Source organism: Amphiura filiformis, chromosome 3, assembly GCF_039555335.1.
Source record: "Amphiura filiformis chromosome 3, Afil_fr2py, whole genome shotgun sequence".
Taxonomy (NCBI): domain Eukaryota; kingdom Metazoa; phylum Echinodermata; class Ophiuroidea; order Amphilepidida; family Amphiuridae; genus Amphiura; species Amphiura filiformis.
This window is the reverse complement of record NC_092630.1, coordinates 67,713,644-67,741,538: the sequence shown is the minus strand read 5'-3', so window position 1 is coordinate 67,741,538 and position 27,895 is coordinate 67,713,644. Positions and strand designations below refer to the sequence as shown.

Below are 27,895 nucleotides of genomic sequence, written 5' to 3'. Positions count from 1 at the left end.
TTAGATTAGGACAGTGTTTTGTTTATAAGGGAAGCGATCAGTGATGTTGTATATTTTCACTGCTCACTAATACTAAATATAGTCTTGTGATCATGGTGATAAATGATAGCATGCCATCAATATGATATTGTTGTACCCATGATATAAAATAAATAGGAGGCAACAAATAATATCTGATGATGTACTATGTAGGAACAAATAAATAATTTTAATTAAAAGCTGCAAAGACAAAGTAGAAAATGTGCAACCTTACGTACAGTAATTGGAGAGGAACGGACTCTGGTTTTGATTAACATGGGGCCACTATTCCGCAGTACAGTCTTCAAACCACAAAAACTTCCTGAACAGATGAAGCAGACATATTTGTACCAGTTATGCAAATAAGGCATGTCTTCAAATATATTGTGCCTGTTGAAGCGGCAGAATGAAGGAAATAAGGTAGAAAAGTAAGCAATTACGCATGTAAAACGAGTTGCAAGCAGGCGGCAACATGAAGGCCAGGGCTAGACAGCCCAACAAAACGCTACTAATTACCACTTCAAGACTCCTTTTAGTTTACATTCATGTACATTATAGCCTCCTCCACATACACATTGCGTGTCCTCTGCATATGCTGATTGAATTATCATGCAAAATTTGAGAGTAAGGAACAGAGATTGATTTAATTGCACCTGTATAAATGTTGTTTTAGTAAAAGGGAAAGGCAAATAAACAAATTAGTTCACCTGAGAGAAGTTCACCATCGCCTTGTTGTCAAGGGCATGCGGTGGCCATTTTGTTTCAAACGTAATTAAGACAAAATTTGTTAATTACCGCTTAATACAGGTAAGTATCTGTGGGTATAAACATATCGAGCATCTTGAAAAATAGCCTCAATACTTGATCTGCTTTGCTTGCCAAGATCTCCTTCCATGTATACAGCTCAGATTTATAAATGCTAACAAAATAATGTTTAATGCCCCGAATGCAAAGTATGCTTAACTCCTCCATGTATGTTATGACATAGCTAGAGTGAGGCTGGTATGTAATTATCATACACTAAAGTTGCATCTTATGTTACAATTTGTTCTTGCCAAGAGATCCTAGGGAGTATTTAGCTTGCACTTTACACCCAAAATTGCTTCAAAACATGCATGTTTCACGGACTAGGTTGGCTAAGATTCTGTCAACAGGAAATGAACCAAATTGACAATGGAGGCAAAATGTTCACATTGGAGGAGTTATTTCTGATGGTCCATTTGTCCATTTTGCAGGTCTACTTGACTTGATAGCCACTCTGTCTGTACTGGATGGTCTGTCTCTAATCTTATCGCTTTGTCTGTTTCTCTAGCCCTCTCTTTCGCTCGCTATAATACTTCACAACCATCTAGACAGGCTTAGACATACCATGTAATCGCCAATTTTAAGTCAATTTATAAACGAAATGGATTTTCATAGCAATAATAGGGTTTATCAATACCTATAGAGGATTGCTGCATTGCACTGCTCCAGGTAGCATCTCAAGTATCTGTTTCACCAGGAACTAAAACCAGAAGTGTGATATCTACTAGGGATTGCAAAATATCATCAAAATAAATAAATATGATTGACAGATTCATCATTATCGTAATACTTCAATTCTGATCTCTAATACTTCATTGCCTACTCCCCAAGCTGTTTACGCTCATGATTTGTTCAAAAGTTACATGAAATTCAAGGATTTGGGTCATTTCTATGTCATGTTAATTTTCAGCATGCAAACTGCGAGGACGGATATTAGCAAACGTTGCAAGGGAGTCTTAACATGGGCATTATTGACACTTACAGTGAGAAGTGCCTTTCATTATTAAGTCTGGTTTATATCTTAAGAGTAATAAAGTCTTTGCATAAAGAAAGCAGAGTCACTGACTTATACACGTTAAGCATCCCTGTCTCAATATTCTCGAAAAGCTTGTATCATCGACATTGAACCAATCTGGGAATAAGTAGGTGTGTATTCATCCGCTAGCTTTCATAGGATCCCCCATGAGAATACACTGTTTGAATTGAAAAGCAATCCTATCGTAACTTATATCAGCGATGAATGGGACAGACCTGATGGATAATCAAGGATTTACAGCACACCCTGGAGTATGAGGGAACTACCTCCTATCCCAGCGGATCTTCATCCATTATTTTTTATGCTGAAAAACGCACAACAGAAAATCTGGCATAGTATGCAGAGTTTTAAATATTGTATTCGCTATCATGTCTCCGTGGATCGTAATTCCACTGAGGCTATATCCTATTTTTAAAGGAAAGTTAAGCTCAGCAGGGATTTACTAGTGGACGTCTCCAGCCATACAATCAATCTCGGCTTGAATATATTAATGCGCAAACAACCAACTTGTATGCAAAATTTGGCTTCGTTAAATTACACAAAGTTGCTTCATAAGACTAATTTTCTTAAGTGAAAAGGTCATATGCATTGAATAAAATAATTCTGCAGAGAGCTTCATATGTCAACTTATATAATATAAGATTATGTACATACGGAAACAAAGATCTTTAGGAAAAAAATCAAGTTTGAGACTTTCTTATTGATACCTAGTTCCACTTGAGATTTTTAACATCCGCAGTGATCATGATGATAGGACATATACTTTCCTTCCTATGAAGGCTATCTGATCTTCTTAAATCAAATCAGATTTTAAAGAAATTGAGATGCTTTAAATGTAAACTCAGATATATGTAAATTGATACCAGAAAGTGTGCACGCCATCAGACTCAGTTTCTTGGAGCAATTGCAGTTGTCGCACGTACCTCTAGGATATGGACAATGTTCAAGTTACCATAGCTACCACTTGAATTTCTACCAATAGTATTATTTTGACACATCTGTTTCATTATTAGCAAATGTACATGATATCAATCAGTCTTAAATGTGTCAAAATTTGGCAGATTGCATTTAGCCAAATTTAGGTTTCAAATCAGGTATCTTTCATCAAATTTGATGCTTTTAGCGAGTAGATGAAATACAATATTTTTCCTTGGAAAAAAGGTGTTACTTAAACTCCATTCTGGTGTAGAAGATAGCTAATTGCAATATTTATGATTATTACTATCCTTGACATTTTGGTATGAATCATATGAATAGAAGTAATAATTATTAGTCTTGGATTTGGGAAGCACACAAAATAAAATTAAAGGAATGCCGAATAAACAATTAGATCTTCTTAAAAGATACAAATCTAGAACAGGATGAAAGAGGAAAGAAAATGCTTCCATTGCAGTATTCTTTATTTGAGATGTGCAAGCTGCTATCTCCCACTCAACCTCACAGATGTATATAAATTGTCATCAAATTCAAGGACAACTAGAATAGAAATGTTTACATCAAACATTTTCTTGAAAGAAATCCTGTTTTTGCAACTATTCAGAAATGGCAAGGGTTTTCTTATTTTTTAACATTTCTGATGCAAAGCTTCTAATTGTCATCAAATTCAAGGACAATTTTAAGTAGAGATGTTTGTTTACAACTAACATTTTCTTGAAAGAAGTCCAGGGTATCATACACAGCATTTTTGCAAGTAAAAAAAGAGAAAAAAAAAAATTAAATAAATACTGCAAGGTTTCTTCTATTTTTTTTAACCGGACATTTGCACAATTATTAGGCCCATCAAACACAAGGACAATCTAAATAGAAATGTTTACAAGAAATATTTCCTTGACAGTTAACACAACAATTGAAATCTACCGCACACGCAAACTTGTGTATCACGTTTGCTTGTGAACAAATACGTGGGAAGTCGAGATGCTATCGAAACTAAGACCTGGCTTATGCAAAGATTTCCATTTCGCACCGATCCTATCCCTTCGGATTAACTGTCAGGCACAAACGTCAGAATAAAGCATGGCTTTATTTTCCTATCTAACTTTCCACTTCATGCTGGAGAAATAATTATATGTTTTCTATTGTTTTATTGAATAGTATTCCCATTGTGAAATCACTTGTATAGTCTACAGAGTTCGCTATGGTGTGTTTGGACTCTCCTATAGCTTATGTTTTATACATAAGCAAAATAATAGTCTTTTTTACTGTCAGAGAAACGGCCGTTCATGAAATAAGTATTTGGGCCAGAGGAAAGACAATGTGAATAATTAATAAGATTGGCTAGTTAAATTTGATCAGAGTGGTTTGTACAAGTTGCATTAGCATTTCCTTGGAATGAATTCATGAGCTAGGAGGTATTGTTTACATTACGCTGCAATTTGTATAATCACAGCACACTCACTTTAATAGTAAGTAATCATATTAATTATTGCTAATTGATTAGTTTTTGCAAGGACTGGTGATTTTTGAAGTGGATTACTATCATTTAATTAATAGAGCTAATTATTAATGAGAGTTATAAAATGTTATCTCTTTGGTAGAAATATATTATCACTATATGCATGTTACATTGAAATATCTACATCCACTAAAAAGTCTGTAGTGTATGATCCTTAATACCAAACCTATAATAATACAAATGAGATGTGGATGAAGTAGTAAAAATTCTTTATTTTTCTTTTGATATATATTTACAGGACCTCCAAGACAGTTAGAAGCAGTGGAAGGCTACAAGAAGAGTCGAACTGGCAGAACGGTGAAACTCCTATGTCCTGTTTCCGGTAATCCTGTACCTCTGACTATGTGGACCAAAGATGGGGAGTCAATCAACGATGGCTGGGAGAGATTTCGGGTTCGAAGCACTGGGCTCAAAATCAAAGATGTAGTGGTGGAAGATTCTGGACAATACGTGTGTAGAGCAACTAATGGTTTTGGCAGTGTCTCTATCAATTTCACCCTTACAGTTGGTAAGTTAGTTAGCCATCAAATAAGTATCTTTGTCTTCATTCAGCTATAGCCTCATAGTTCATTGATAAACACAGCCAACCATAAGCACTCGTAAGTAATATTGTTGATAGCGAATGTAATGCATGCTGGGACCGAAAAGGGCTCAAATCCGCCATCACAGGTGACAAATTCCATAGCTTTTGAACTCTTCTTGTTCCCAGCATGCATCACATTTGCCTATTGATCGCTATCAGCAATATACCTTATGTTTTTAGATTAAAAATGTGAGAGCATAATCTTTGTTAAAAAGTTACATAAAAAATACCAGGATGATGAATAACACAGAAAATTTACTTTCAAAGACAGCAACAACAACAGTTGAAAAGATTTTCCACCTAACACTATTAGTATTTCTGTCTGGTTCACATTCATAAATGCATCAGATGTATTTTCACCTGGTTGCAAAAAATAGAATTGCACTTAATATTTTCTATGGAAATCTGAATCCCAGCAATTTAGGTATGAAAACATATTTGGTTGCACGTGAGCGGAGTAGATTCCCTTGTCACGCTCACACCTGTAAGTCACAAATTAGCAATTATTTCCAAAACCCCCTAGAAGAGGAGGGGTGAGCAATTGGTTACACTTTCTGTGCGTTTAAAGACACCTTTGTGAAACCATAGACTGTTGAGATAATTTGATAACTTATATAGTACAAGTATATATTTCACCATTCAGCTATGAAGTAGTTACTCAATTGTCAGAGAAACAGAGACTTAATAATATATAGGGTAGGAATACATTAATACAAACATTTTCACCCATATCAGGAATAATATTCAAAGGGAAAAAAACTGCATCATTCAAGATTTGCAACTGGGATCTTTGGCCTTCCAGGCCAATGCTCTACAGTTAATTGTTCTATCAAATCCCCGGGATCAAATCAGTTTGGTGGAATAAAGAAGACTTGACTTAAATTTACAGGTATCCAAGGCAATCTACCATCCAATTGAGTTGCATTCTTGTGAATAAAAAGATGTTTGTTATCCCGTAGTTTTTCCATTAACTCGGCTGATAGAGCATTGGACCATTCAGTGGAAGGTTCCAAGACCAAGTCCTGTTGTGAGCAGTTCGAAGCTCTTATTCACCCATTGCATGGTTCTGCCATATGTGAGGAGAGCCTCGATCTGGCAACATGTATGAATGGGAATTGAACCAGTCATATAACATTACGTAAAGTTATGTAATACTTCCTATTATGTCTATTGCCAGTTTGAGGCTCTCCCCGCATATGGCGGAACCGTGCAATAGATTAATTGCTTTGTTCTTATGCATAAATTGTCAATATCATATTTACACATTGTGTTTTCACATTTTCCTTCAAAAGTAACTTTAGTTTAGGTGGTTTATTAAGTGCTATACTTGTTAACGCCTTTCGCACACATTTACAAAAATCTTTGAAACTTGTGACTGTTATCAGTAATATGAAACCATGTCTGAAAAGAAATTGCAATTGAGTGTAATATTTATTTGTCGCCACAGTTACTGTGTGGCCGCTTCCGTCCCCAGTGAAACCGATGACAGTAAAAGCATTACGGCTCAATATCAGGAGCGTTAGCGCAATAACAACCTCTTCAAAATAGTTCTCTCAGCATACAACAGTAGCTTTTACCCTGTTTGTTCAGCCTGCTCCATTCACAAACCATTTCAAATGTAAACGACAAGTCGTTGACTTGAAGATTCGATAAGATCAGTGAAGATGGTCAGAACTTATCAAATTTCATGTTTTGTACGAAAGAAAAAACTGCTCATTTTGACCATTAGGTAGGAGTGACCTGTCTGTCTACCTGAAGAGTCCATTGCATGGTTAGACTATCCCTTTGTGACAAGAATAAAGAGTAAAAAAATCTAGGCCACCTAACATGTCTGGCTAAATAAGAGACTCGCGCCCATTAGGGTTAACATTTGTATGAGATGATAACAACGTAGCGTGATATACTACACCCTTCCCTAAAACTCCCATCAATGAAAATGCAGTAGAGGTGCGAGTGTATTTTGCATTTATACCCATAGGGGGAACTGAGGCTGTTATGCATACTAAACAAGGTGGATCGATCACATTGAGTTTGGGCAATCCGGGGCTTCGCTCGTATCCGCCGGCGGACTGAAAGGAGAATTCATTGTTTTTGCGGCGATTACACTTGCCCTGTCTATCTCATCTGCCCTGTCCACCAGATGCTTGAGATCGGATTTCAAAATCATGCATTATGAAATTGTAATAAGCAGGTTTTTATCCTCCTACATGATTTATATTCACAAGTTCAAGTATTTTTCATAACATGATTCTGAATTTATAGTAGAAGCTGGGTAAAAGTTCAAAATTTGTATGTAAATCAATTTGTTAAACAGAAAAGTCAAGCCTCGATGAACAAATTGCAGCATGAATGGAAATAAATATTTATAGGGAGAAATTTTTCTTTTAACTTTCATATACATGTAGTAGAGCACCGTATTGTTGGCTCTGGAGGATATTTTCTGGTTGCCGTATTCAATTTTTACAAGTTGCTGGTAATGAATGGTGCATAAAATCCCAATTCATTTATTTTATTGATGTGTGCTTTCAAAGCAATTATTCATTATTGCTGTTGAATATAACCAATAAAACTGATAAATAATCAATTAATAGATGTTGATATTATGAGATATCAGGCTTTCACCCCATATGACAATAAGCATGATATTATGATTTAGGTTTGATCCTCGTATCATATATTCTCTTCATTTCTATAGCTCATACATACACATATATGCTAGTTGCAGATAAAACATTTGTTTGTAAACATCCAAACCAAATTCCACTTGCAAACAAATTATTTAAAATAGAGATAATGAAACTTATTATCATTCAAATATAATAGATGGGATGGCTTGTGTATAGCTTGCTTAGGTAGCACAACCATTCAACCAATAAAGATGAACTTGAAGCAAGATGTTTTGTTTGAATCCACAAGTCAATTTGAGTCCAATTTCAATTGTTCAAGTCACAGATAATTTTATATGGCTTCAACTACATAGCTATTATGAAACCATTGCTGTATAAAGTTGATTGAAGATTGCCGCCATCCTTTGTCGCAAACTCAATTTCATGGCTTCGCAAAAAATGCAAAAGCTGTTATCCCTGTGTTGGAAGAAAATGTTGCCATATTTGTCATTTCTTTTGACATTGCAGTCTTCTCTTATACATATTTTACAACATTTCTTTAAATTATTCAAATCATGGCATTGGAAACGATACATATCATGAGCTGCCGCCGCCGCATAATGTTCTTTTCATAACAGACTCGGGCAAAAAAATCAATTTCTCGGCAAAACTGGATCAGTTTTCATATGGTTTAGTTCCTTTGCTTTATGATGGTGTTGTCAGGTTTTAGCGATGGCAGGTGATGTGTCACTCATGCTATTAGAATGATATAGGTTAATTTGTACATTGCCTGACACCAATCGAAATTGGACAAACACAGGACAGACAAGTCAATGCTGTATTAATATGCGCGATATCAATTAAAGGGACAGTTGGCTGCTAAATTTTGAGAGTAACTGAACGAAATAAATATTGATGTTAAAAAAAAGGGCCAAGATTGATGTAACTTTTAGCATGAGAAGGTTTAGCTGTGGTAAATTGAATTGGCAAATTTGAAGCCGAGGTTTTGGAAGCTTCTCTGCACTCCAGAAACACTTGTCTCGCTAGGGTTTTAAGATGATGAGTTCGGTAACGTGAGGGGAATCAATTTGGCCGGCTGTTTTTACATTAGTTCATTAATGTTGCTGCATGAGCTCGGGAATTTGTAATCGTCAACAGTATTCAAGCTTTTGGTTTCAATAAGACTTGGAATATTGGAAGGTACTGTACTGTAGAGGGGATGTCAAACAAATCGGCATATATTTCAGCCCCCTTCGATAATTTGTTTAAATCGTGTATCCACCCCTTTATACTGTTAGTTTTCTCAACTTTCGTTGAGGTGTGGTGAAATAGGGGTTTGTAAAAATCATCAAAATTAAGATTTTGGCACCTTAGTTAGTGTCATGGATGTGCTAACATATAGCCTTCTAGAGGTGAAGCCCAAAGCTGTGTATTAAAGACAAAATAAGAATTAGGAAATTGTAATTTCTCTACTAAGTAAAAATTAGCATTAAAATTTTAACTTTGATTGTTGTTTCCTTTTTTTTTTGCTAAATTTTTCAAAAAAACCCTAATGACAATTTGTTTTATTTATAAACAATTTTAATTTTTTTTTACAATTTTAATGAAATCACTGAATGGGTCTTTAAATAAAAAGAGGAATTATTTTAAAAAGAATATATATTTTCAGAAAACCCAAGTTAAAGGTCTTGTATTTGCTCAAAGCATGCTTAGATTATATTTGAAACCATAGGATTATTGAACACCAGAGTTTTAAGATTAAATTAATATAAGTTTTGTTTTTATCCAGATATTTTATCTCTTTATCTGTTTTAAAAATGGTCAAAATAATAAACATTTTGACAAAAATGTGGGTGGGCTATAGAAAACTAAAGTGATCCGTGGCTTGCACTTTATAATGTTGTTAGACATGTTAGATATGGCAGTGAAAGTTACAATCCCTACATGGGCCTTTCAAATATATTGTTGATGTCCAGTTTGGAGCATCTTAATTCCAAGCAGGTGGAAAAAATGCGACACAAAATGTCTAATGCTGAACATTGTGTCATAAAATATCCCTCATGGCATAATAAAGGATCTTGTGGTATAGGCTGCATTGTCTCTGACTCAATTTACAAAGTCATTTTTCTTTCTGCAGGAAAAAATGAAAAGCTGCATTGAGCTAATGGCCATTTGCTCTTTGATAGTGTTATAGTTGATTTATAAGCTGCCATCTCTAAAAGCTGCCATCTTGTTTAGATTTTATGCGTATCCTCGGCTGGACCCAGCTGGCGAAGCTGAGCGGAATTAACTAGAGTCCCATCCTAAAATCAACAAACCACAAAGATGACACTCTGTGAAGTCACTCACCTCTTAATTAGGCTTCTTTAATTAGCAATGGCCTTGATTACTGATAGTGTTTATTTTCAGTTTATTGTTCAGTACTTTGCTAAGTATACTCAAGTTCATAGCTGATTTAGATGGCAATTTATTATTCAATTCCAAGCACTAGTGTGAAAAAAGTATATTGCCATTGGAAAATTGTCTTTAACATCCCTGCTATATATAGTACATGTTGGTGACAGATACGAGTCAAAATAAAGATTCATATATAACTTGATACATGACCTTTGACCTTAGCAATCCAATATTGAGGCTTTTCAGGTGTGTATATTGTTTTAATTGATCTGTTTGTCTTACTGTATAGTTTCAATTCATTCAGGACTGTATATTTATTTGTTATGAAATATACCATGGAATTGCTTCTAGTCAAACGTACAATAGAATGAAAATGTAGAACCAGCAAATCCCAGTCAAATACCCCCAAAACATCACTTTAGGTCCCAAAATAAGAATCCCTCTTTGAGTGAAAGAAATCCATTGATGAAACAGTCATGGTTCCGGAAACTGCATGTGAACCAAACATGACAAGGTTTATTCAGGTGTTCGGAATACTCTTTTCAGCCTGTCTCAGCGGTTTCCATTTGCCTTCCATCTTACTTGATCCTCAGTTTCTCTCTGCTCTTATGTATTATTAAGTATGTTGTGCTGTACTTGCTAACATAATCACTCCCCCAGTCTTGTTATTTTTATGGATTTATCCATTTTTCTTTGCTTTCACTTTCAAAACTTAGCTGGTAAGGATTTAACATGTAATTATGTCAAAAAAAAAGGTGCTTTTGCCGCACGTTGGCTGGATTGGCAAAGATTGGCTGGTCGTATTTGTCCTTTATCCCTGCAGGAATGCCACATATATTGGTCACCAAATCCATAATAAATTGGCACATATTCATTCTGATTCCTTTTTGTGTGTACAACTGTATAGAAAGTGTGTCAGTTTACGAACTTCTATATTAATTCATCATTTACACAAGCAGGCCAATTTTTGTTGTTGCCAAGTGCACATCTCACCCCCAGAGATCTCAGTTCTATGAACTTTACTTTGTTCTATCAGAAATGTGAACTTGTTTGTGCATCATTGGAAGACTCAACCTCAGGTGGAAAAATGCCCCAAGCTATACAAACATAGTTGATGTGGGACATGACACTTTCGTTACCGTGGATATGGCTGATTCAACAACATCCAAATTTGCACATCAAACTTTTGTATTTGAGAAAGAGATTGCATATTTTAGAGAGGAGGCAGAGACCAATGATGCCCACACATGCCTAGTCTTTCAAGTCTTAAAACACAACGAGATAACAAATTTCACATTTAACCAAATTGTAAAGTGAAAATCTTGAATGAATGAGGGTTAATGTACTAGAAATTACAGATGTTTGGAGCAGAATGAGGGTTTGATTCAAAGATGTCAATTAAGATCTGTAACAATATGTCTGTCTATCTTAATAGCACTCAACAAGATGAATTAGTAAGAATGTAACATCTTCAGGCCCTCCCTTAGGTATTACTTCTGACAGTCAATCCATAAGAGAAAACTAACCCCTGTTGCCATGAAAATTAATTTTTGTCCATTACAATATGACAGCTACTGTTACTGAAAGCTGCAAAAACGTCCTCGCAGCAAACTTAGTCGTGGTTGCGGTATGGATAGCTATGGATGTGATGAGGTCATCATGATGTCATCCTATAGGTGTATATGAAGATAAATTCAAGCCTCTTTTTGAGACAGGGAAGTTAGATATTAGGTTTGGAAGGATTGGTTTCATGAATTGGCAATTCAAATTCAAACCACGGAAAGATGGTGAAAATATAGGAAATGACACGATTTGGGTGAGGTTTATTTTCACCTTTAGCCAAATTCTTGATGCTTTAATATCAACACTTAATAATGCACACTAAAATTTAGCATAAAATAAAGAAAAGAGGAGTGTAATATAAGATGATTTTTTGAATTCATAATTTCTCCTTGTTATGTTAAGTAGAAAACTAGGCCTTGTTAATCCAGATGATTAATTGGGAAAAAAATGAAATAAGTACCAGAAAGAACAGCATTTGTGTGTATTCCCCTCTCTGCAGCCTCAGAATTCCTGTTGAATTTCTGCTTGATTATGATCAAAAATATTTTCTTTGTATACCAGTATATGAGGCAGCATTAAGGATGGTTCCAAACTTAGTTATCTGCACCTTTCAGCATTTACTTTCATGGTATAAAGGGGATCTAGAGGCTAGAGGATAGATAAGGTTGCTGAAGAGCAGATGCAGTTCCTTCAAAGCAGTGGGAGCAGGCCCTCAGGACTATATACTTGAAGCCTATTCTTAAGTTCTTTGAAATTTGGTGCAAACTCTACCAATTTCAAATAGCCCCTTCTTTGTATAAGTTTATTAGCACTCGCTAACACCCCTTGACTTTGAAGACAAGATAACAAAAGCCTCTTTTATTTTAAATATTAATTACAAGAAGAAAATCTATGCAAATTATGAGCAGCAAGTGGTAGAGCTGTTTGTTAATTGCATTCCCTTAGGTTATAACATGCATCAAATGGGAGAGTGTGGTTGCAAAGCCACAGGGCCAAATGAAACCGAATGTTATGGCTTTTAAAATCTTCGCCTGTGAATCACTCATGTTGAGGAGAAGCTAAGCAAACAACTTTATGCAAATTAGGAGTATTTGATACCAGTGAAGATGAGTTGCATCCCACTTAGAGAAGAATAGGGTCCATTCAATAGCTCCAAGCTATGGTATAGCCTCGCCCTAATGGCAAAATACAATATAACAAAGTACGTTGAAATCTAACTTGCGAGTTTCCTGAATAGTGTAAAAGTACCCAGAAAGCAATGCACCAGTTTGTTTAAAGGAAATACAATGTTTCCATGTGTAAGTTGGAGTTGGGTATTTGAGAAGCAGGTTTTTTGGTTGTAATTACTTGCTTAAAAGCAGATCATTTTACTCCTTGTGAATCATATACATAGTCAAATATGGCAATAAAAATATCTATCTCATTGTGTAGCTTTATAGCGCAGGTGCTTCCCTTATTTGACAAATAGATCTGGAGTAAAGAGGAACTTATGCAAGCAGTTATAGGCTTTATAGTCTGCATGTCATTGAATTTCAGTGTAAACAAATGATGAAGTATACTTTTCTCATCTTGAACAATGTTGAAAAGTTTTATTCATTTTGATATGACAATAAGTCTGAACAATATATTTAATCAAGATTGAAACATGAGTGCAAAAGTGATGATGATTATTTACACTATACTTTTCTTGTCAAGATGTTATCAAAAATGCTGAAAGTACTTTTGTCTGAAAAAATGTTTGAGAGTTGAAGTGCCTAAAAGGTTCACTTAAAGCTGGTTTTTACTTGGTACATAAACATAACACATCAGAATTGTATTAATTTTGTGTAGAGGTGTAAATTAACAGTAAATGAACAACTTATGACCTTATCAGGATCTAGGAACAAGTGTACGATTTAACAGTGCATTAAACTTACACAAAGAAAGTACAAAGTCTTTACTTCTGTGTCAAGTATTTGCCCAAAAAAAGAGCAGGAAATTTTGTCGATTTTTTTTACCTATTCAAGTGTAGAGTAATCATGTGGAAAGAATGATTTGTTGAGGCGGGACCAGTTCCGCAGGCAAGCTTTGTTACGTTCAGAAAAAAGTGGGAAAACACTAGCATGCCTGCTGATTCAAGGTGTGAATTGGCATGTCGACCATCAGTAGCATATTTTGTTGTTTTTATTTCAGGTCCGTCGAAATAAGACTCTTTCTGCATGATGGAACCAATTTTTTCTGCGCATGATTTTGAGCAATTAGAAATGGGTTGGTTTAGTTGTTGCAGCTGTAATGTGCGGTCGTTAAACAAAAAAGTGTACAGACATTCCGAGTTAAAAAATCGAATATTTTTGCCACAATATTAAGGTTGAACTTTGATGTGAACTCGGTATCCTGTTTTATGAACTGGGGAAATAGGGATCTGTACCACAAATTTCATCCAAAAAAAAAAATCAATTTGGACCACAATTTTTCATTGATTTTATTCTATCTGTTCATCTACGTTTTGTGATAGAATGAATTGATCCAAATAATTAGTATTTTAGATCCTTTGTTTTCAGATGTAAAATGTATCTATTCATTTTCTTTGATGATGAATATAATATGGGGGTGGATCATGTATATATATAATATATTATTACAAACATCACACCTTGGTTCAGTTCACAAGGCAGCTATTTGCTTTAGAATACACTTAAGGGGGTACTACACCCCTGTGGTAAATTTGTGACTATTTTTGCATTTTTCTCAAAAAATAATAACACACTGGTTACAAAAGTTATGTATATTATTGGGGCAAGGAATCAAATTACTACACTGAAATTTCAGTGACTCAAGACAAGCGGTTCAGTATATATGAAAGGAAATGAGGTACATCCTAGCGGTACCTTATTTCTTATCATAAATAACAAACCGCTTGTCTTGGGTCACTGAAATTTCAGTGTAGTAATTGGATTCCTTGCCCCTATAATATACATAACTTTTGTTACCATTGTGTTCATAGTTTTTGAGAAAAATGCTAAAATAGACACAAATTTATCGAGGGGTGTAGTACCCCCTTAATCTACTTTTCCTACATTTATTCATTTATTGTGATCTGTTACATCCACTGAACAGATTTGAATGTTTATATAATGTTTTTCTCTAATATTATCTAATATTTTTCTCCAAGGAGTATGAGAAGGACTAAAATAGACAAAATATGGTGCAATTGACATATGCTGCATTTTCTATGTTTATATCTATTCTCCCAGAAGTATGAAAAGGAATAGAAATCTAGGCAATATGCTATGATTTGAATATTCTAGTGCAATATTGAATGCTGTATCTATGTACAAATCCACCTGCATGTTAAGTTTAAATATATCACAGTTCTCCTTTTAAGTATTCTAGTTGGGGCAGGAGGCAGATTCAAAAGAATACTAGAATAGCACTAGGATACTACAAACAAAATATGGTCCCCAGATATCAAACATTCTAAGAGCTTTCTGAGACTTTCCAAAAATAGTAGAAATGTGACTTGGGAACTTGTGAGATGTGTTTTTGCTGTATTTTATTCAAGCAGTCTGTTTAGATGGCTAGAAATTGTTTTCAAGAAAGTGGTTAATGCAAGAGTTTGATCTATTTTGATAGTTTTATTTGCATGTTTTCAACATATACATGTATCTTGAATAACTAGTGATGCTAGACTGATCATTTGGATAATGGATGCATTAGACATTGAGCGGAATACAGTAATAACATTTTCACAAAGTGGCCCTTTTCAAGAGCAAAGCACGTCATACCCTGCCCTATTTCTGTTCTCCCACCGTAATATTTGGTTGTTTTTCTTATCTCTGGAAATAGCTCGGTTGCAGAACATGGATGCCATCTTTGCTTTTGTATCTGATCTGTCTTATAGCCCCAGTCCACTGTGTTTGCAAACCACCCAACCAAGCCTGATAAATGAATTGACTAATCACTCTAAACATGCACACACAGATTGATAAATTAAATGCTAGCCATTTGTAAAAGGAGAACTGAGTGACGATCTGGACAGATTGCGAGTCAAGTTCTTCTATTCCTGAAATGAATGCAGTCAACCTATTAATTACTAAACAGGCTAGAAACAGTAAGTACCTGGTATAAGCTGGTATACAACAACAAAATCACCAATTTCTTTGTCAAATGTCTCACTTGTTTTGCTTCATGCTTTCATTCATCTTGGTTATTTTCATATTTATGTCTAGTCTGGTCTTTTAATATACTGGCATAAGGTTAGCTTTAAACCAAGCTTTGTGATGTTTAATAGTGAAACTTCAAGTGCAAGTAATCAAAGGATGTTGTGGCTTTTGATAATAGTATAAGAAGAGATAGCTGGAGTAAATTTGATTCAGTCAACGCGGAGGCCTGGAGGCTTGCAGGAAAGTCTAAAAGAGATAATTGATAACAAGCCGATAACTGGTGTGCCAGCACATAACATACAACACTCCCAGCTAGAAATCAAATACAAATTAAAGCACCACGCTCAGTTGCGCAATGCAAAATCCGTCTTCGATGATATTGGCGATAGAGATTTTCTGGTCAGGTGGGCTTACTCTTCCACCATGCGCATACTCCTAGTCAAGTCTATACCCAAGACAATGCGTTTTTTTACTGATTTCATTCATTCATTCATTCGTTCATTAGTTCATTCATTCCAAATGGCTGGGTGGGGACCCTTCTTCACACTCCAAATCCCCCATGTCCCATCAACAGAATGTTACCAAGTATGAGTCACAAGGTGGAATTTTAGATGAATTTTTTTAACATCGTCATTACATTTATTGCTTCCTCACGGCAGACATTGTCACTTACGGGAATTCAAGTGAAGAAATAAATCTGATGTTAACAGGTTGAGCACCAAATAGTGCCAGTTTTTAACAGGTTGAATGTCAAATTGACTAGAAATTCTGGCCTTGATAAGAGATTGTACTCTTTCACATGAATTCAAAATAATTGAATCGTATAAAATATAAGGATTAAAACAGCGCTGAAATAAGCTTTCAAATTCAAATCAATATATTTTGTGCATTTCCCTGCGGTAAATGTGCAGTAATGGTGTTTATGTGTCACATTAGCCTATTATATATGGCCTTCATTTGCTAAATGCATTTTTTATTAAAAAGTGACAGCAAAATTGAAATCGATGAGGAGGAGGATGAGTCGATGCATGGAAGTGGGCGATTTTTCTAAAATGTCGGTCATGAAACATAAAACATCTGATAAACAATTCAAAGCAAGAACTTGATGAAGGAATGTCAAATGCTAACATTACCACATTGGATAACTTTCATGAGAAGTTTTGGGTTGCAACTAGAGTGCAAATCTTGAAACTGAAAATACGTTTGAAACCATATAGGATGTCATGCGCCCAAATTCCATCTTGCATGGGCATACGGATGGTCCAATCAGTGGGGCCAGTGGGCCGAAACCACTTCATGCATCTTGTGTTACACGTGTACCAGGAACAGCCGATGGACTGCTCATTCACTGTCGACAGACTCGTCAGACTCGTAATCAAGACATGATCTAATTAGCAAGAGGAGCGGGAAGAGACCAAATTGAATTGTGGAAATGAAGTGGAATTGGTGCTTTAAATGAGGAAAGAGAGACGTGAAGAGGTAGAGAGAGTGAGAGAGTAAGAGAGATGAACGAGTTGTATCATTTTGTTAGCTAAGTAATTTTCATGCCCCATAGTCATACTATCAGTGTTATGGTGCTGTGATTTTAAAATAAGATTGGTTTAGCACTTGCTTCTGCAAAAGGGAAGAGAGAATTTGTGAATAGATGGAATATGCTTTGAAGTTGATTTTAGTTTCTACAAGCCAAAATTAAAAGAAAACATAACGGATATGGCATTATTCTGTTGCTATGACTACAATCCTATAATGGAAACATTTTGATAGAATAATGATTTAATGATTAATTATAAATTAATACCCATCTGATAATGAAATAATCATATTATTAAACCTACACAACTGCATAATATAGTTGTGCTCGATCTATTATGGATTGGGGTGAAAGTTGGATGACCAAACAGTCTCGAGATTTAAAAGATAATTTATCATGATGACGTACACATCTTCTACAGGTGAAATAGAAGATAAAGCCCCTTCCCTTGTACCTCCGTGCAAATAAATGTATCTGGCTTGCTCCTCCTGTGTATCTGAAAGTCAAAATAAATACTTACCCACAATCCTGTGCAAAATGGTACCAAATGTCATTTCATATGTCTCAAATGAATGTAAAGTAATTGCAAATTTCATGTTGTGTTATGTTTTACTAGTAAGCAAAAAGTAGGTCATAGATTGTACAAATGGGAAGGTTTAAAAATTGTACTGGGGCATGCTTGCTACTTTTTTTTCCAAATCGCAGAATCCGATGAATTTATTAATCCTCAATTTTGCTATTTTATTGCTATCAAAGGAGGCTCATATGCCACCAAAGAGGGAGGTACTTACATGTATAGCTCCCTTAGACGCATGTTCTCTGGGTTTATATCTCCCTTAAACACATGTTCTCTGGGTTTAGTTCCTGTGTTCTCAATAGGCAGCCCATGGGCCAGATCTGGCCCGCCCAGCTCTGAAATACTAGTAAAACAAGGTATTTTTGGCCAATTTGTAGTTGGCCCTTGAGCAGCTCCGAAATACTAGCAAATCAAGGTATATTTGGCCCTCAGTCACATATCTTTATTAGAGCCCTCTAGCCCTCCTGATCAAGCCTGCAAGCATATCAAGAACCCCATAGTTTAGCTGTATCAATTGCAAGCATATTTCTTTAATTACTTCTCAAATCAAACAAGTTTTTTTTTTTTTTTGTATTTAAATTTTTTTTATATTATTTTTTTTATTTTGAGATGGTGCCATGGTCATTTATTGATGTTAATTATAAATGGTCATGTCAAAAGGAGACACTAGGTTTAAAATAACTTGCAGGATTGTAAATGGAGAAATATTATACCAAAAATCTGCCCGTCATGGTGATTTTTTCACAATTTGGTTTTGTTGTGAATTTGTGATGTTATTAATGTTAAAAAATTATCTGGTAGTTTCAGACCGAATATAACTGGCATCTGGCATCTTTATTTTTTGAGACATTTTTCAAGGTAATTCCTACTACTCAACATTGCAATAATATTTTTAAAGAGATTATCTCAATTTCCAATTTTATAATACCATAACTATGAATGATCACTATCAACTCAATATCTTAAATTCTGCTTATCTTTTGGAATGTCCGATTTCATTGGAGAAAATGGCGTTGTGGAGCAAAATATCTCTATATTGAAGATATGTAAAAACCTCAAAATGTATAACCTGGCCAAAAGTGTCTCCTTTTGACATGACACGTCACATTTATCGATGTTAATTATAAACGGTAACACAATCCATGTTATTCTTTGAGGCCCTTCACAATGTGTACATTGGAATGGGAATAGGTGTTAAAATAACTTGTTTAGAATGTCATGTAATACACCTGTGATGTATTGTGGGAGTTGATTATACTCACACTCTACGTTTATCCCCAACATCCCATGTCATGTGTAATCCAAATGGAAAAGGCTAATAGAAGAGCCGTATTCATGAGGTGTACGTCCCAGCAACATACAGGGGCTAGAGGTAGTCACAAACACTGTGCGGGCATTGACATATTTTTAAGTTGTTTGAATTTGGTCAGATTAAGGGACCAGAGAAGGGTGGTGAGAGGGGGTCAAAATGAGGAGTTTGTGTTAGTACTAGTCTATAGGGCAGGCTTGCTGTCTTAATGTTACTAGAACCCGATCAAAGCAAGTGCCGCCCTGATGCATACTAAAAGAGATTTCTTATCTTTCAGTCATTAGTTAAGATTTAATCTTTCCAAATTTCAGAGAATTAGTTTCCAATATGATATGAATGCACATATCATTAGTATCAAACTTCATAAGTGGAACCCTTTAACACAACCTACATCTATGAATGATCACTATCAGAGCATCACATACATGCCTACAGGGTGACCCAAAGTTAATATTACTCACCTAAATTCTGTAACCCTTATCTTTTGATTCACCCTATGGCTTCCCAGGTGATAACATCAGGTTTTTGTGTCAGAACATGATGGAAAGTTGTGAACGGAAAGCAAGGTAAACATGCGGAACGAACAAGAGAATATAGGGCTGTGTTTCATTAGCATATTCATTCATGTATATTACATGATTCCTGCCGGGCACATTAACACTAATGTGAGAGAAAAATGAGCAGTTTTATCAAAATTATGGCTGCCGTGTGTAAAAAAATAGCTGTTAATTTGTCCAAATTTGAAATATATTAGATTTGATTATTCTTGTATTTCATACTCTTTTATTAGGGGCTGTATGTGTAGTAAAATCTAGACATGGTAGAATTTGTAATGTACCTGCAAGTAACCTTTTAAATATGGCTCTTGATATTAATTTTTATGAACAGAAATTGATCACTTCCACCCAACTATCCTTCAATTTTCATCTATGTAATATAAAGAGTTCTAATTAAACTTGAATTATTAAGGTTAGCAACTATTTTAAACTGTTGCGATTTGGTAGTTCAAAGCATCTTGCGAACATCAAAGCGTTATTTTTCAATTGATTTAGATAAAGAAGATCGATTTTTGGCTGCTTCGACCAACAATACCTCATCTACCCTTAAACAATAGTAATGAAGTGAAGAATAATGTAGAGGCCTATTAAAATGCACTAGCAATTGTCTTTTGGGTTTCAGGCATGTTTGTTCTTACACCAAAAGTATATTTTTTACTGCAAGCAGCTATATTATTGTGCATACTCAAAGTGTATGTGTACCTACTTGCTGCTGTGTTCATTTTATGTTTAGTATTCCAAGCATCAGTTATGTTTATTAATGATCATATGTGTTTTCAGCTGGTCCCGCAGTGGGTCCCCAAGCTTATCACCTACTACATGTTTTCCTAGCCCCACATCCCCATTGATAAAACACTGGTGCGTCCCCTGCGTGGGTGCTAATATCAGTTCAACAAATTCCTTTCCTGATGTTTATCATTGGGAGGTCACTTTTTGTGCATTCTCGTTTGTACATCAACAATATATTGTGGTGGTAGAGTTAAAACACATAGTAGACAAACTGAGATGAAAGTTGAAGATAAAACTCTTCAAGATGTTATCATTGTAAGGTACATCTTAAGCTTTTAGTATCCCTTAAAAATGAAGTGCTCACAAACATTTTTAAGTGTCTATCCATCCACTGTCCACTTAAAACACTGACCTCACTTTGTGTTCCATTTTTTGGTTGATTTGATCCCGTCTACTTGTAAGTCCATCAAGCTCATTCTATTCATAGAACTGCGGACATAAAAACAAGACAAGTTGACACTTTTAGAAATGTAATTATGCCATGAGAAACAGTTTCCATGGTTACCTGAGTTTGTCCAGCTTTAAATGATGGGTCAGGAAGCTGCGCCTCCTCGTAGTAAGCTCTTACTTAATTGAACATCACTAAACGACTTTAAAAGGAACGTACTGGCACTGGATGATAGTTACATAGCCATTACACTGCGGAATTCATCTCATAATATTGTAGCAACTAATACATTTTATTGCTTTGTCAGTTGATTAAATAAATAATCAAAACTTCTTCAAAGACAAAATTTAAATATTATTCAAAAATACAAGTGTAGCTTTATACAGTAGCAACAAGTATCACATCACTTGTTTGCTGAATTATTTTTCAAAGTAAATCTAGAGATTATAAATATTAATCATTTGCAAATAAAATTGCTTCAAATTGAAGGATGACTTCCTTCCGGAGCACAACAATGTTTTGCTATAAAAGGACTAAATGGAGGAAACAATAAAACACTTTATGACAAGTCATTTTATTGTAGAATTGATGCGTTAAAAGGTGTTATGATTATGGCTATATTTGGAACTGACTTGAAAGTTTTCATCCACAGTTTTTAAACATGTTGAAATAGTACAATTCTGAAATGTTTAGTTTAGCAAATGTTTTAGAGGAAATGTAAATGAAACTGTTTGAAAGTTTATAAATTGTTTTCTATGGATGGATTTAGTTGTATTGAGCATTACGAACAACACACCTCCTTTATGAGTGAAAGGGAAAGTATACACCTGACTCAATTGGTTCAATTCACTGGAGCATTTTGTCCAAAATTGGCAATGAAATTAAGATGGCTAGTTGCAATCAATATTATATTACACAACACTGTGGCATTCATTGGCTGGAATACTATTTCAGTGACTGTCCGTTCAAAGTCTGCTTGACTATGAGCCAGCCACCTTATTAGTTTTGCGCACCGTTTATCTTGAAATCGTCTTATTTGGAAGCGCATGTTTACTGAATGACAAACTAAGCTAGGCCTCATATGTAAGATAACTTTCAATGAATCTTGATATTTTGAGTGAGTGTAAATTCGCTCGTATCGTCAACAAAGTAAGTGCAATGTATTTGCTGTTATATATCAAGCAATTATACCGAGTTTACTTTGCAATTTTCTCTATGCATAAGTCAATATTTTGATCATATCGAAAAGATTTACTCAAACTTCTTAATTAAAATAATCAGAATGACGAATACGACGGAGTAAGAAAATAGCCATCGCAGCTTGACCGCAAGTGACCGGATCTTAGTCAAAAAAGCAATGTGTGAATTTCACGGTTGTGTTTGTTAATGGAACTGACCGTCATTAGTAAAAGGTGGAAAAAATCTACCTCATCTGGCAAACTCCTCCCATTTCCTGTACTGCAGTCGTTGATTTCAAAAAATAGCTTGCTCTGTATGTTTACCCCAGTTTATGATATCAAGAACCAAATGGCAAGTAAAAGGGATGTTTGTACTTGTACATTTGTTAATCATCATCTGCACTCAACATCCTGAGATCAGCATTTGAGGTAAAAAAAATCAGATCAGACTTTCAGAAATTTTTATTCAAATGTAAATTTTGGGCTTTTAATAGAAAATCATAATTTCCAGTCAAATATATTTTCAAATAAGGAAGGAAAAACACCAAAAATAATGATAAAAAATAGGCTAACTTAACTGCAAAATAAAACGCTGCATGTTTTTGACAATCATGTTCATACTTGCCAAATTGCGGTGGCATGATATCACTGTAGTAAAATTGCAGAGCATGATGTCTTAGTTAACACCTAATACCAACACTCCAACACATTATCGATGGAATCTAACTCTGGTTATGAATTCAGTGGTAAAGGTTGTGAAAGGCAACCCAGTATAAGTATGCCTTGACTATCAACAAGACGGCAATATGCCGCACAAAACCTTGTAGTAAATGTAGAGGCTATAGAAATTCTGTATGGTGCTTGGTGTATCAGGAAACAGGCAGCAATGATTTTTGTGAAGAATTCACTGACAAAAATATGAATTGGGTGATCATATTTTGTGATGTGACTAAAATATTTGTTACCTTATCTACAGAAAATAAGGATATAGCCAACAGGTGTGAAGTGGGTAAATTTTGATCAAAGTTAGAAATGTGAAACTTCATGTCCATAATTGCCATTAAGTTGAAGCTGCTTTAGATACGGAACAAGTTACCTAATGTGGGTGCGGTGAGATTGCAGGTAATTTAGGAATGATTTGAAAATTGCATTATGTGTTAAGTTGTTGAGAATTAAACGCTTGATAAGATTGCCGAGGCAAGATCAAACGATGGATGGCAAGCATCTTGTACACGCACATAATAACATCTAGAGTAACCTGAGGCGCAAATTATTTCACATCATTAATGTTTCTGTGCTTACAGGCAACTGTAGATATTAATGATATTAACTTCATATTTGATGCAAGATTTTTGTCTGATGGTGTTAATTTAATGATGGATTATGATGAGAATTTCTCAATTTTGATATGTCTTGCTCGTTTCTTACATATTAGATTGATATTTTTTATTTTTGTACAAATTTATTTGATTGCAGTTGTAGACAATTCTCAAGAGGGTTTCAAAAGACAAATCTTGCTATAATCATTGTCTTTGGCTTAAGTTTGATCACAATATGTCTTTTTACTCAAACATATTATAGCCATCAAGAAGATTAAGGTTTTAATTTGAAATATAAAGCCATAACCATGGTAACTGAAATGACCTGAAGTAACACCTTAAGTGAGATAGATTTTCTATAAATAAAATAGTAAAAAGTTATGAAGTTTTGCTAAAGTGCTGAATGAATATGGTAAATAAATGGAAAACCTAGCTGTAGTTTCTTTGATATTCTCAAATAAATTCAAAATGTATTTGTAAACTTTTTAATTGTATTTGTATTATAAATGAAATCTTCATATTATTGTTTAGTCGAAAAATGTTTTAAGGTATATTTTCCTCTTCTCTTTCATTAGGTATCATGTATCAGTATATTTTCTCTTGTTTATGTTGAAGTTTTAAATTAAAATATGAAATGAATAAATGAATGAAATTGGAATGGATGATTAAATGAATTGGAATGACACTGAATGAATGAATACATGAATGAATAAATGAATTTGAATGAATGATGCAGTTAGTTTTACAAATACACTTGTTTATGTATTTTGCATTTCCTGAAAATTAATCCATCATAAAAATACATTCCTCTTGAATATGTTCAATGGGAGTTTGTTGAGATGCATACATAGATATAAATGGCATGTATTCAACCTGCTGCAGTAGTGGCAAGTTGAGATGACAATTTATTTCTGGTTGACAAATGGATGATGCGCTGCTTTTGTTGCTAAAATTGGCACGTGCATTGACAATCCTTTCATGCGTCGTCAGTGTGTGTGTGATGAAATTGCTAATATACTTTTGTGCATTGATAACAGCATGAATAGATATGATTGTTGCAAGACTGCCGTTTTTTAAAAGATGTTTTTACAACTAGGATCCATTTGTATAGCATTGAACTTGATATTAGAGCTGATTGAGCAAGTGTGCCCAGTTCAATTAAGGGTGTTATTACACATCATCACGGTGAATTTAGCGGCTATGGACCAAGTGAGATGTCACTTACATATTTTACAGTTTCACATTCTGAATTGATTTTTTTTAATGCAAGGTTTTGAAAGCTTGAAACTAAAAGCCTCTACCATTAGCTGCATATATAGATGTAAGAAAGTAAGCCCAAGCCAATTTAACCAGTTTTCACAGACATGACTTGAAGGTTTTTACATCCCTAGAGCAGGCATACACGTGACAATTTTTATTGTACAAAATTCTGCACTTTCTTCAGCCTAGTGCCTTTTTGGCCAATTTCTTACACTTTTCGGGTTTTTGGAATACTTTCACTAAAAAATTTAATATATTAATTATATTTTGTAACAAATGGAGAAGCTTAGACAAATGTTTTATTTGGGATATTTAATAATATCATTTCATCTACAATACAACTGTCAAACTGGGATGGAGTATAACTATAAAACAACCAAAATGGCCGACTTCTTTTACTTATGACGGACCAATGAGGTATCTTGAACTTTGTACCATATTGATTGCCTTAGTCGTCATTTATTTCCCATGAATTGATTTTTTTGGTGCCTTTCAAAATCAAGCAATTTATTTGGATGTATAGTTCATTCTGGATGTCTGAACCAACATGATAAAATCCGATACACCAGGAAATTAATATCCTTCTTTTGTGTAATATCTGCATGATAAATAGCAGCTAGCGTGCAACCTTTGGATTGCATATATCAATGACCGCCCAGTGCATCAAAGATTGCATTTGAAATCAGAATGGACATACTATAGATCTGATTTAGAGAGGCATTGCAGCAATTTTAGCATCATTTACTTTTTTTTACAGAAAAGAAAAAAATATTTTTAAAAGTTCCACAATTTCTGCATGCTTTTCCTTTTTGAAAATACAAACTTTACCCCAGGATTGATTAAAATTCCCTGATCTGCATAATTTTTACGGAGGGCATATTTACCACTAAACAGAATAGCCTATATATACAATTTAGATCAAAATTGTGATTAAAATCAAGGATAAGGTTAAGAAATGTTAGCACATATTGCTCATAATTTCCTCCCTTTTATAACACTAATTAGAAGCTGTTAGGGAAGAATTAACATGACAATTCATTCACTCAATTCCAATAAAGACTCTAGATGGATACAATGGACGGGACTGATTTAGTGAATTGGCTGTTCCCAGGTCACACGACCTGAAATAATGCCCAAATATCACATTAATTACATGTAAGCTATTATTAATTAGCTCTATGTCACCATAGGGATGTGATGATGAAACACTTTAAGCAGCGTTTGGATGGTATTTGGAAGTGATTAAACAATAACAAAAATGTGACAAAGACGTCAGCTTTGGCCGCTTAATTCACAACCCAAGAAGCCCTGTAGCACATTGGGACCATGATAGAAAATCATTATAACCGCAAAACCATGTCTCAAAATTATCGAATACAAGTACAAAATTTGGACAGCGCTTGAAGTATGTGAAATAAAATGTTGAAAGAGTGTGTAAGGTCTTGTTCTTTGTGAAATTGAACCTCAACATCTCATCTAGATACATCTAGATACTGCATACATTCCAGTCGATGCATGGTGTGACTTTACTCAGGGTTTCAACTTGGCATATTATCATCAAAACTGTCACTTTGTTTCCTTCATTTTATTTTGATGCCCCATGATCTTTATGTTGATAACTTAAGGGTGCATTCTTAGTTTGACATTTCAGTTTTAAATACAAGTATATTGTTTCCTGTGTGTTTATAAACACTAGCTATTGAAATTTGGAATAATTGGACATTTTAAGGGCTATAAATTGCTGTTATTTTTATTCACCCAATTATTTCAACCAGTTTAAAATAGACTTTCCGATTTAGCTTCTGGGTTATTCATGTTACATATATATGTAGACAAATATTGTCAGACATGTTCCAACTCTTTCACAATCGTAATAGTTGCAGATAGTCAGAGAAGTGTGTATGGGTACATTAATTGACTGTGAAAGAGACTTTAGGATGTGAATCTACTAGATGCAGATAGGGATGGACAAATCTTGCCCTTGAGGATGACATGAGATTTGTAGAGATACCACTGGCATTGTTTATGTCCTTGTCTTGTCGTCATGAAGGATTTGCGGACTAGGGTAGAAGACCCATAGGCAATTGCATCAAATTGTGCCTTTTGCTGATATCAGATTCATAAACAAAACTATACAAAAGGGCAAGTCAGTGCGGTTGTTAACCTCTGCATGTCCAAACCAACAGATTTCAGGCAACGTGTCCATCTTCTTTCCTGATCTGCTGATGGTTTCAAATTAATGAGTCAATGCTGGAAATTGATCTAGACTTTATTGCACTGAACGTGAAGCAATAACCTTGAAAGTTGATTTCTCATTTTTCTCTGAGTGATATTCCTTTAAAAGTGATGCACACCTACCTTTCCAATTTTGATGTATCTTGTTTGCTATCGATCAGTTTCAATCAGATGCTGGTGCAAACGAGGCATTTGCGATGTTCACAGACACATCAGCTATAAATAAAATTAATGTGAGGGCACTTTTTATTAATCGCCCTAGCAACCAAAGCTCCAGGGTAACAGATATTGACAAAGTTATTATCTGTCCAGGTAGCCGATCCATTCAAGGGGCCAACGACTAGGGGGAACATTACGGCCGTCTTTCAATTTCTAACTTGACAACGTTGTTCCGGCAGGTGAGTCAAGTGCGGATAGGAGACCAGTAAAGCTGCCTCTTACATTGATGCAGTTTTACAAGCCCAAAACACCTCTGCAAATTGACACAACTTGTTTGTCTGTTTAGGGCAGCTATTATTATAGCTTTTCCATTTTGGAAATGCAGGTACAAGTGATGATCTAGGCCACATTACCGGTTGCAACATGGCTAGTACATGACCAACAGTTTCTCTCAATATCAATTTGAAGTAGATGAAAATTGAAGACATGGAATGTGGCAATGTTAAAGATGGTCAGATAAAAATCACATGCATATTTCAGACCCTTTAGATCTTTTGTTTTGTTTATGACACACATTATTTGGGACATCTTGGAGGAACCAAATTTGCAAAATATAAAGATTTAGTAATGATTTGTATTATCGCAAGTACATTATTGTTAAGAAATATCTCAAGATTTATGTTATTATATTTATCTAGACATTAATCCAGATTTTTTTGACTTCTACATTAGCAGCTCTTGGTTATTTGCTGATGGAAGGACAAACAGCTATGTTCTAGCATAGATAGTGAAGGAGATTCACTATCTATGGTTCTACACTAGTCAATTTCTAGGACAGTAAACTTGAACTTGAAAGTGGCTTACAACAAGTCTCATTACTAAAACATGCCCAGGATAACCACATCACTGAGTTTGTAAAAGGCGTTAACATGCAGCACGCTGACAGCTGCGTTGTCAGGAGGAATACAAAAGGTGTTAGATGGGGCCCACAG

General features: G+C 34.9%; 1 protein-coding gene across 5 annotated transcripts in view; it reads left to right on the top strand.

Annotated features, from left to right (window-relative positions):
* Positions 1 to 27,895, top strand: part of LOC140149021 (fibroblast growth factor receptor-like 1) — a 98,305-nt gene that overhangs the window by 58,156 nt on the left and 12,254 nt on the right. For all 5 annotated transcript variants that reach the window (XM_072171160.1, XM_072171164.1, XM_072171163.1 and 2 more), the window contains exon 3: positions 4,549 to 4,818. In XM_072171160.1, the coding sequence (XP_072027261.1) occupies positions 4,549 to 4,818 (270 nt within the window). The remainder of the gene's footprint in view (positions 1 to 4,548; positions 4,819 to 27,895) is intronic.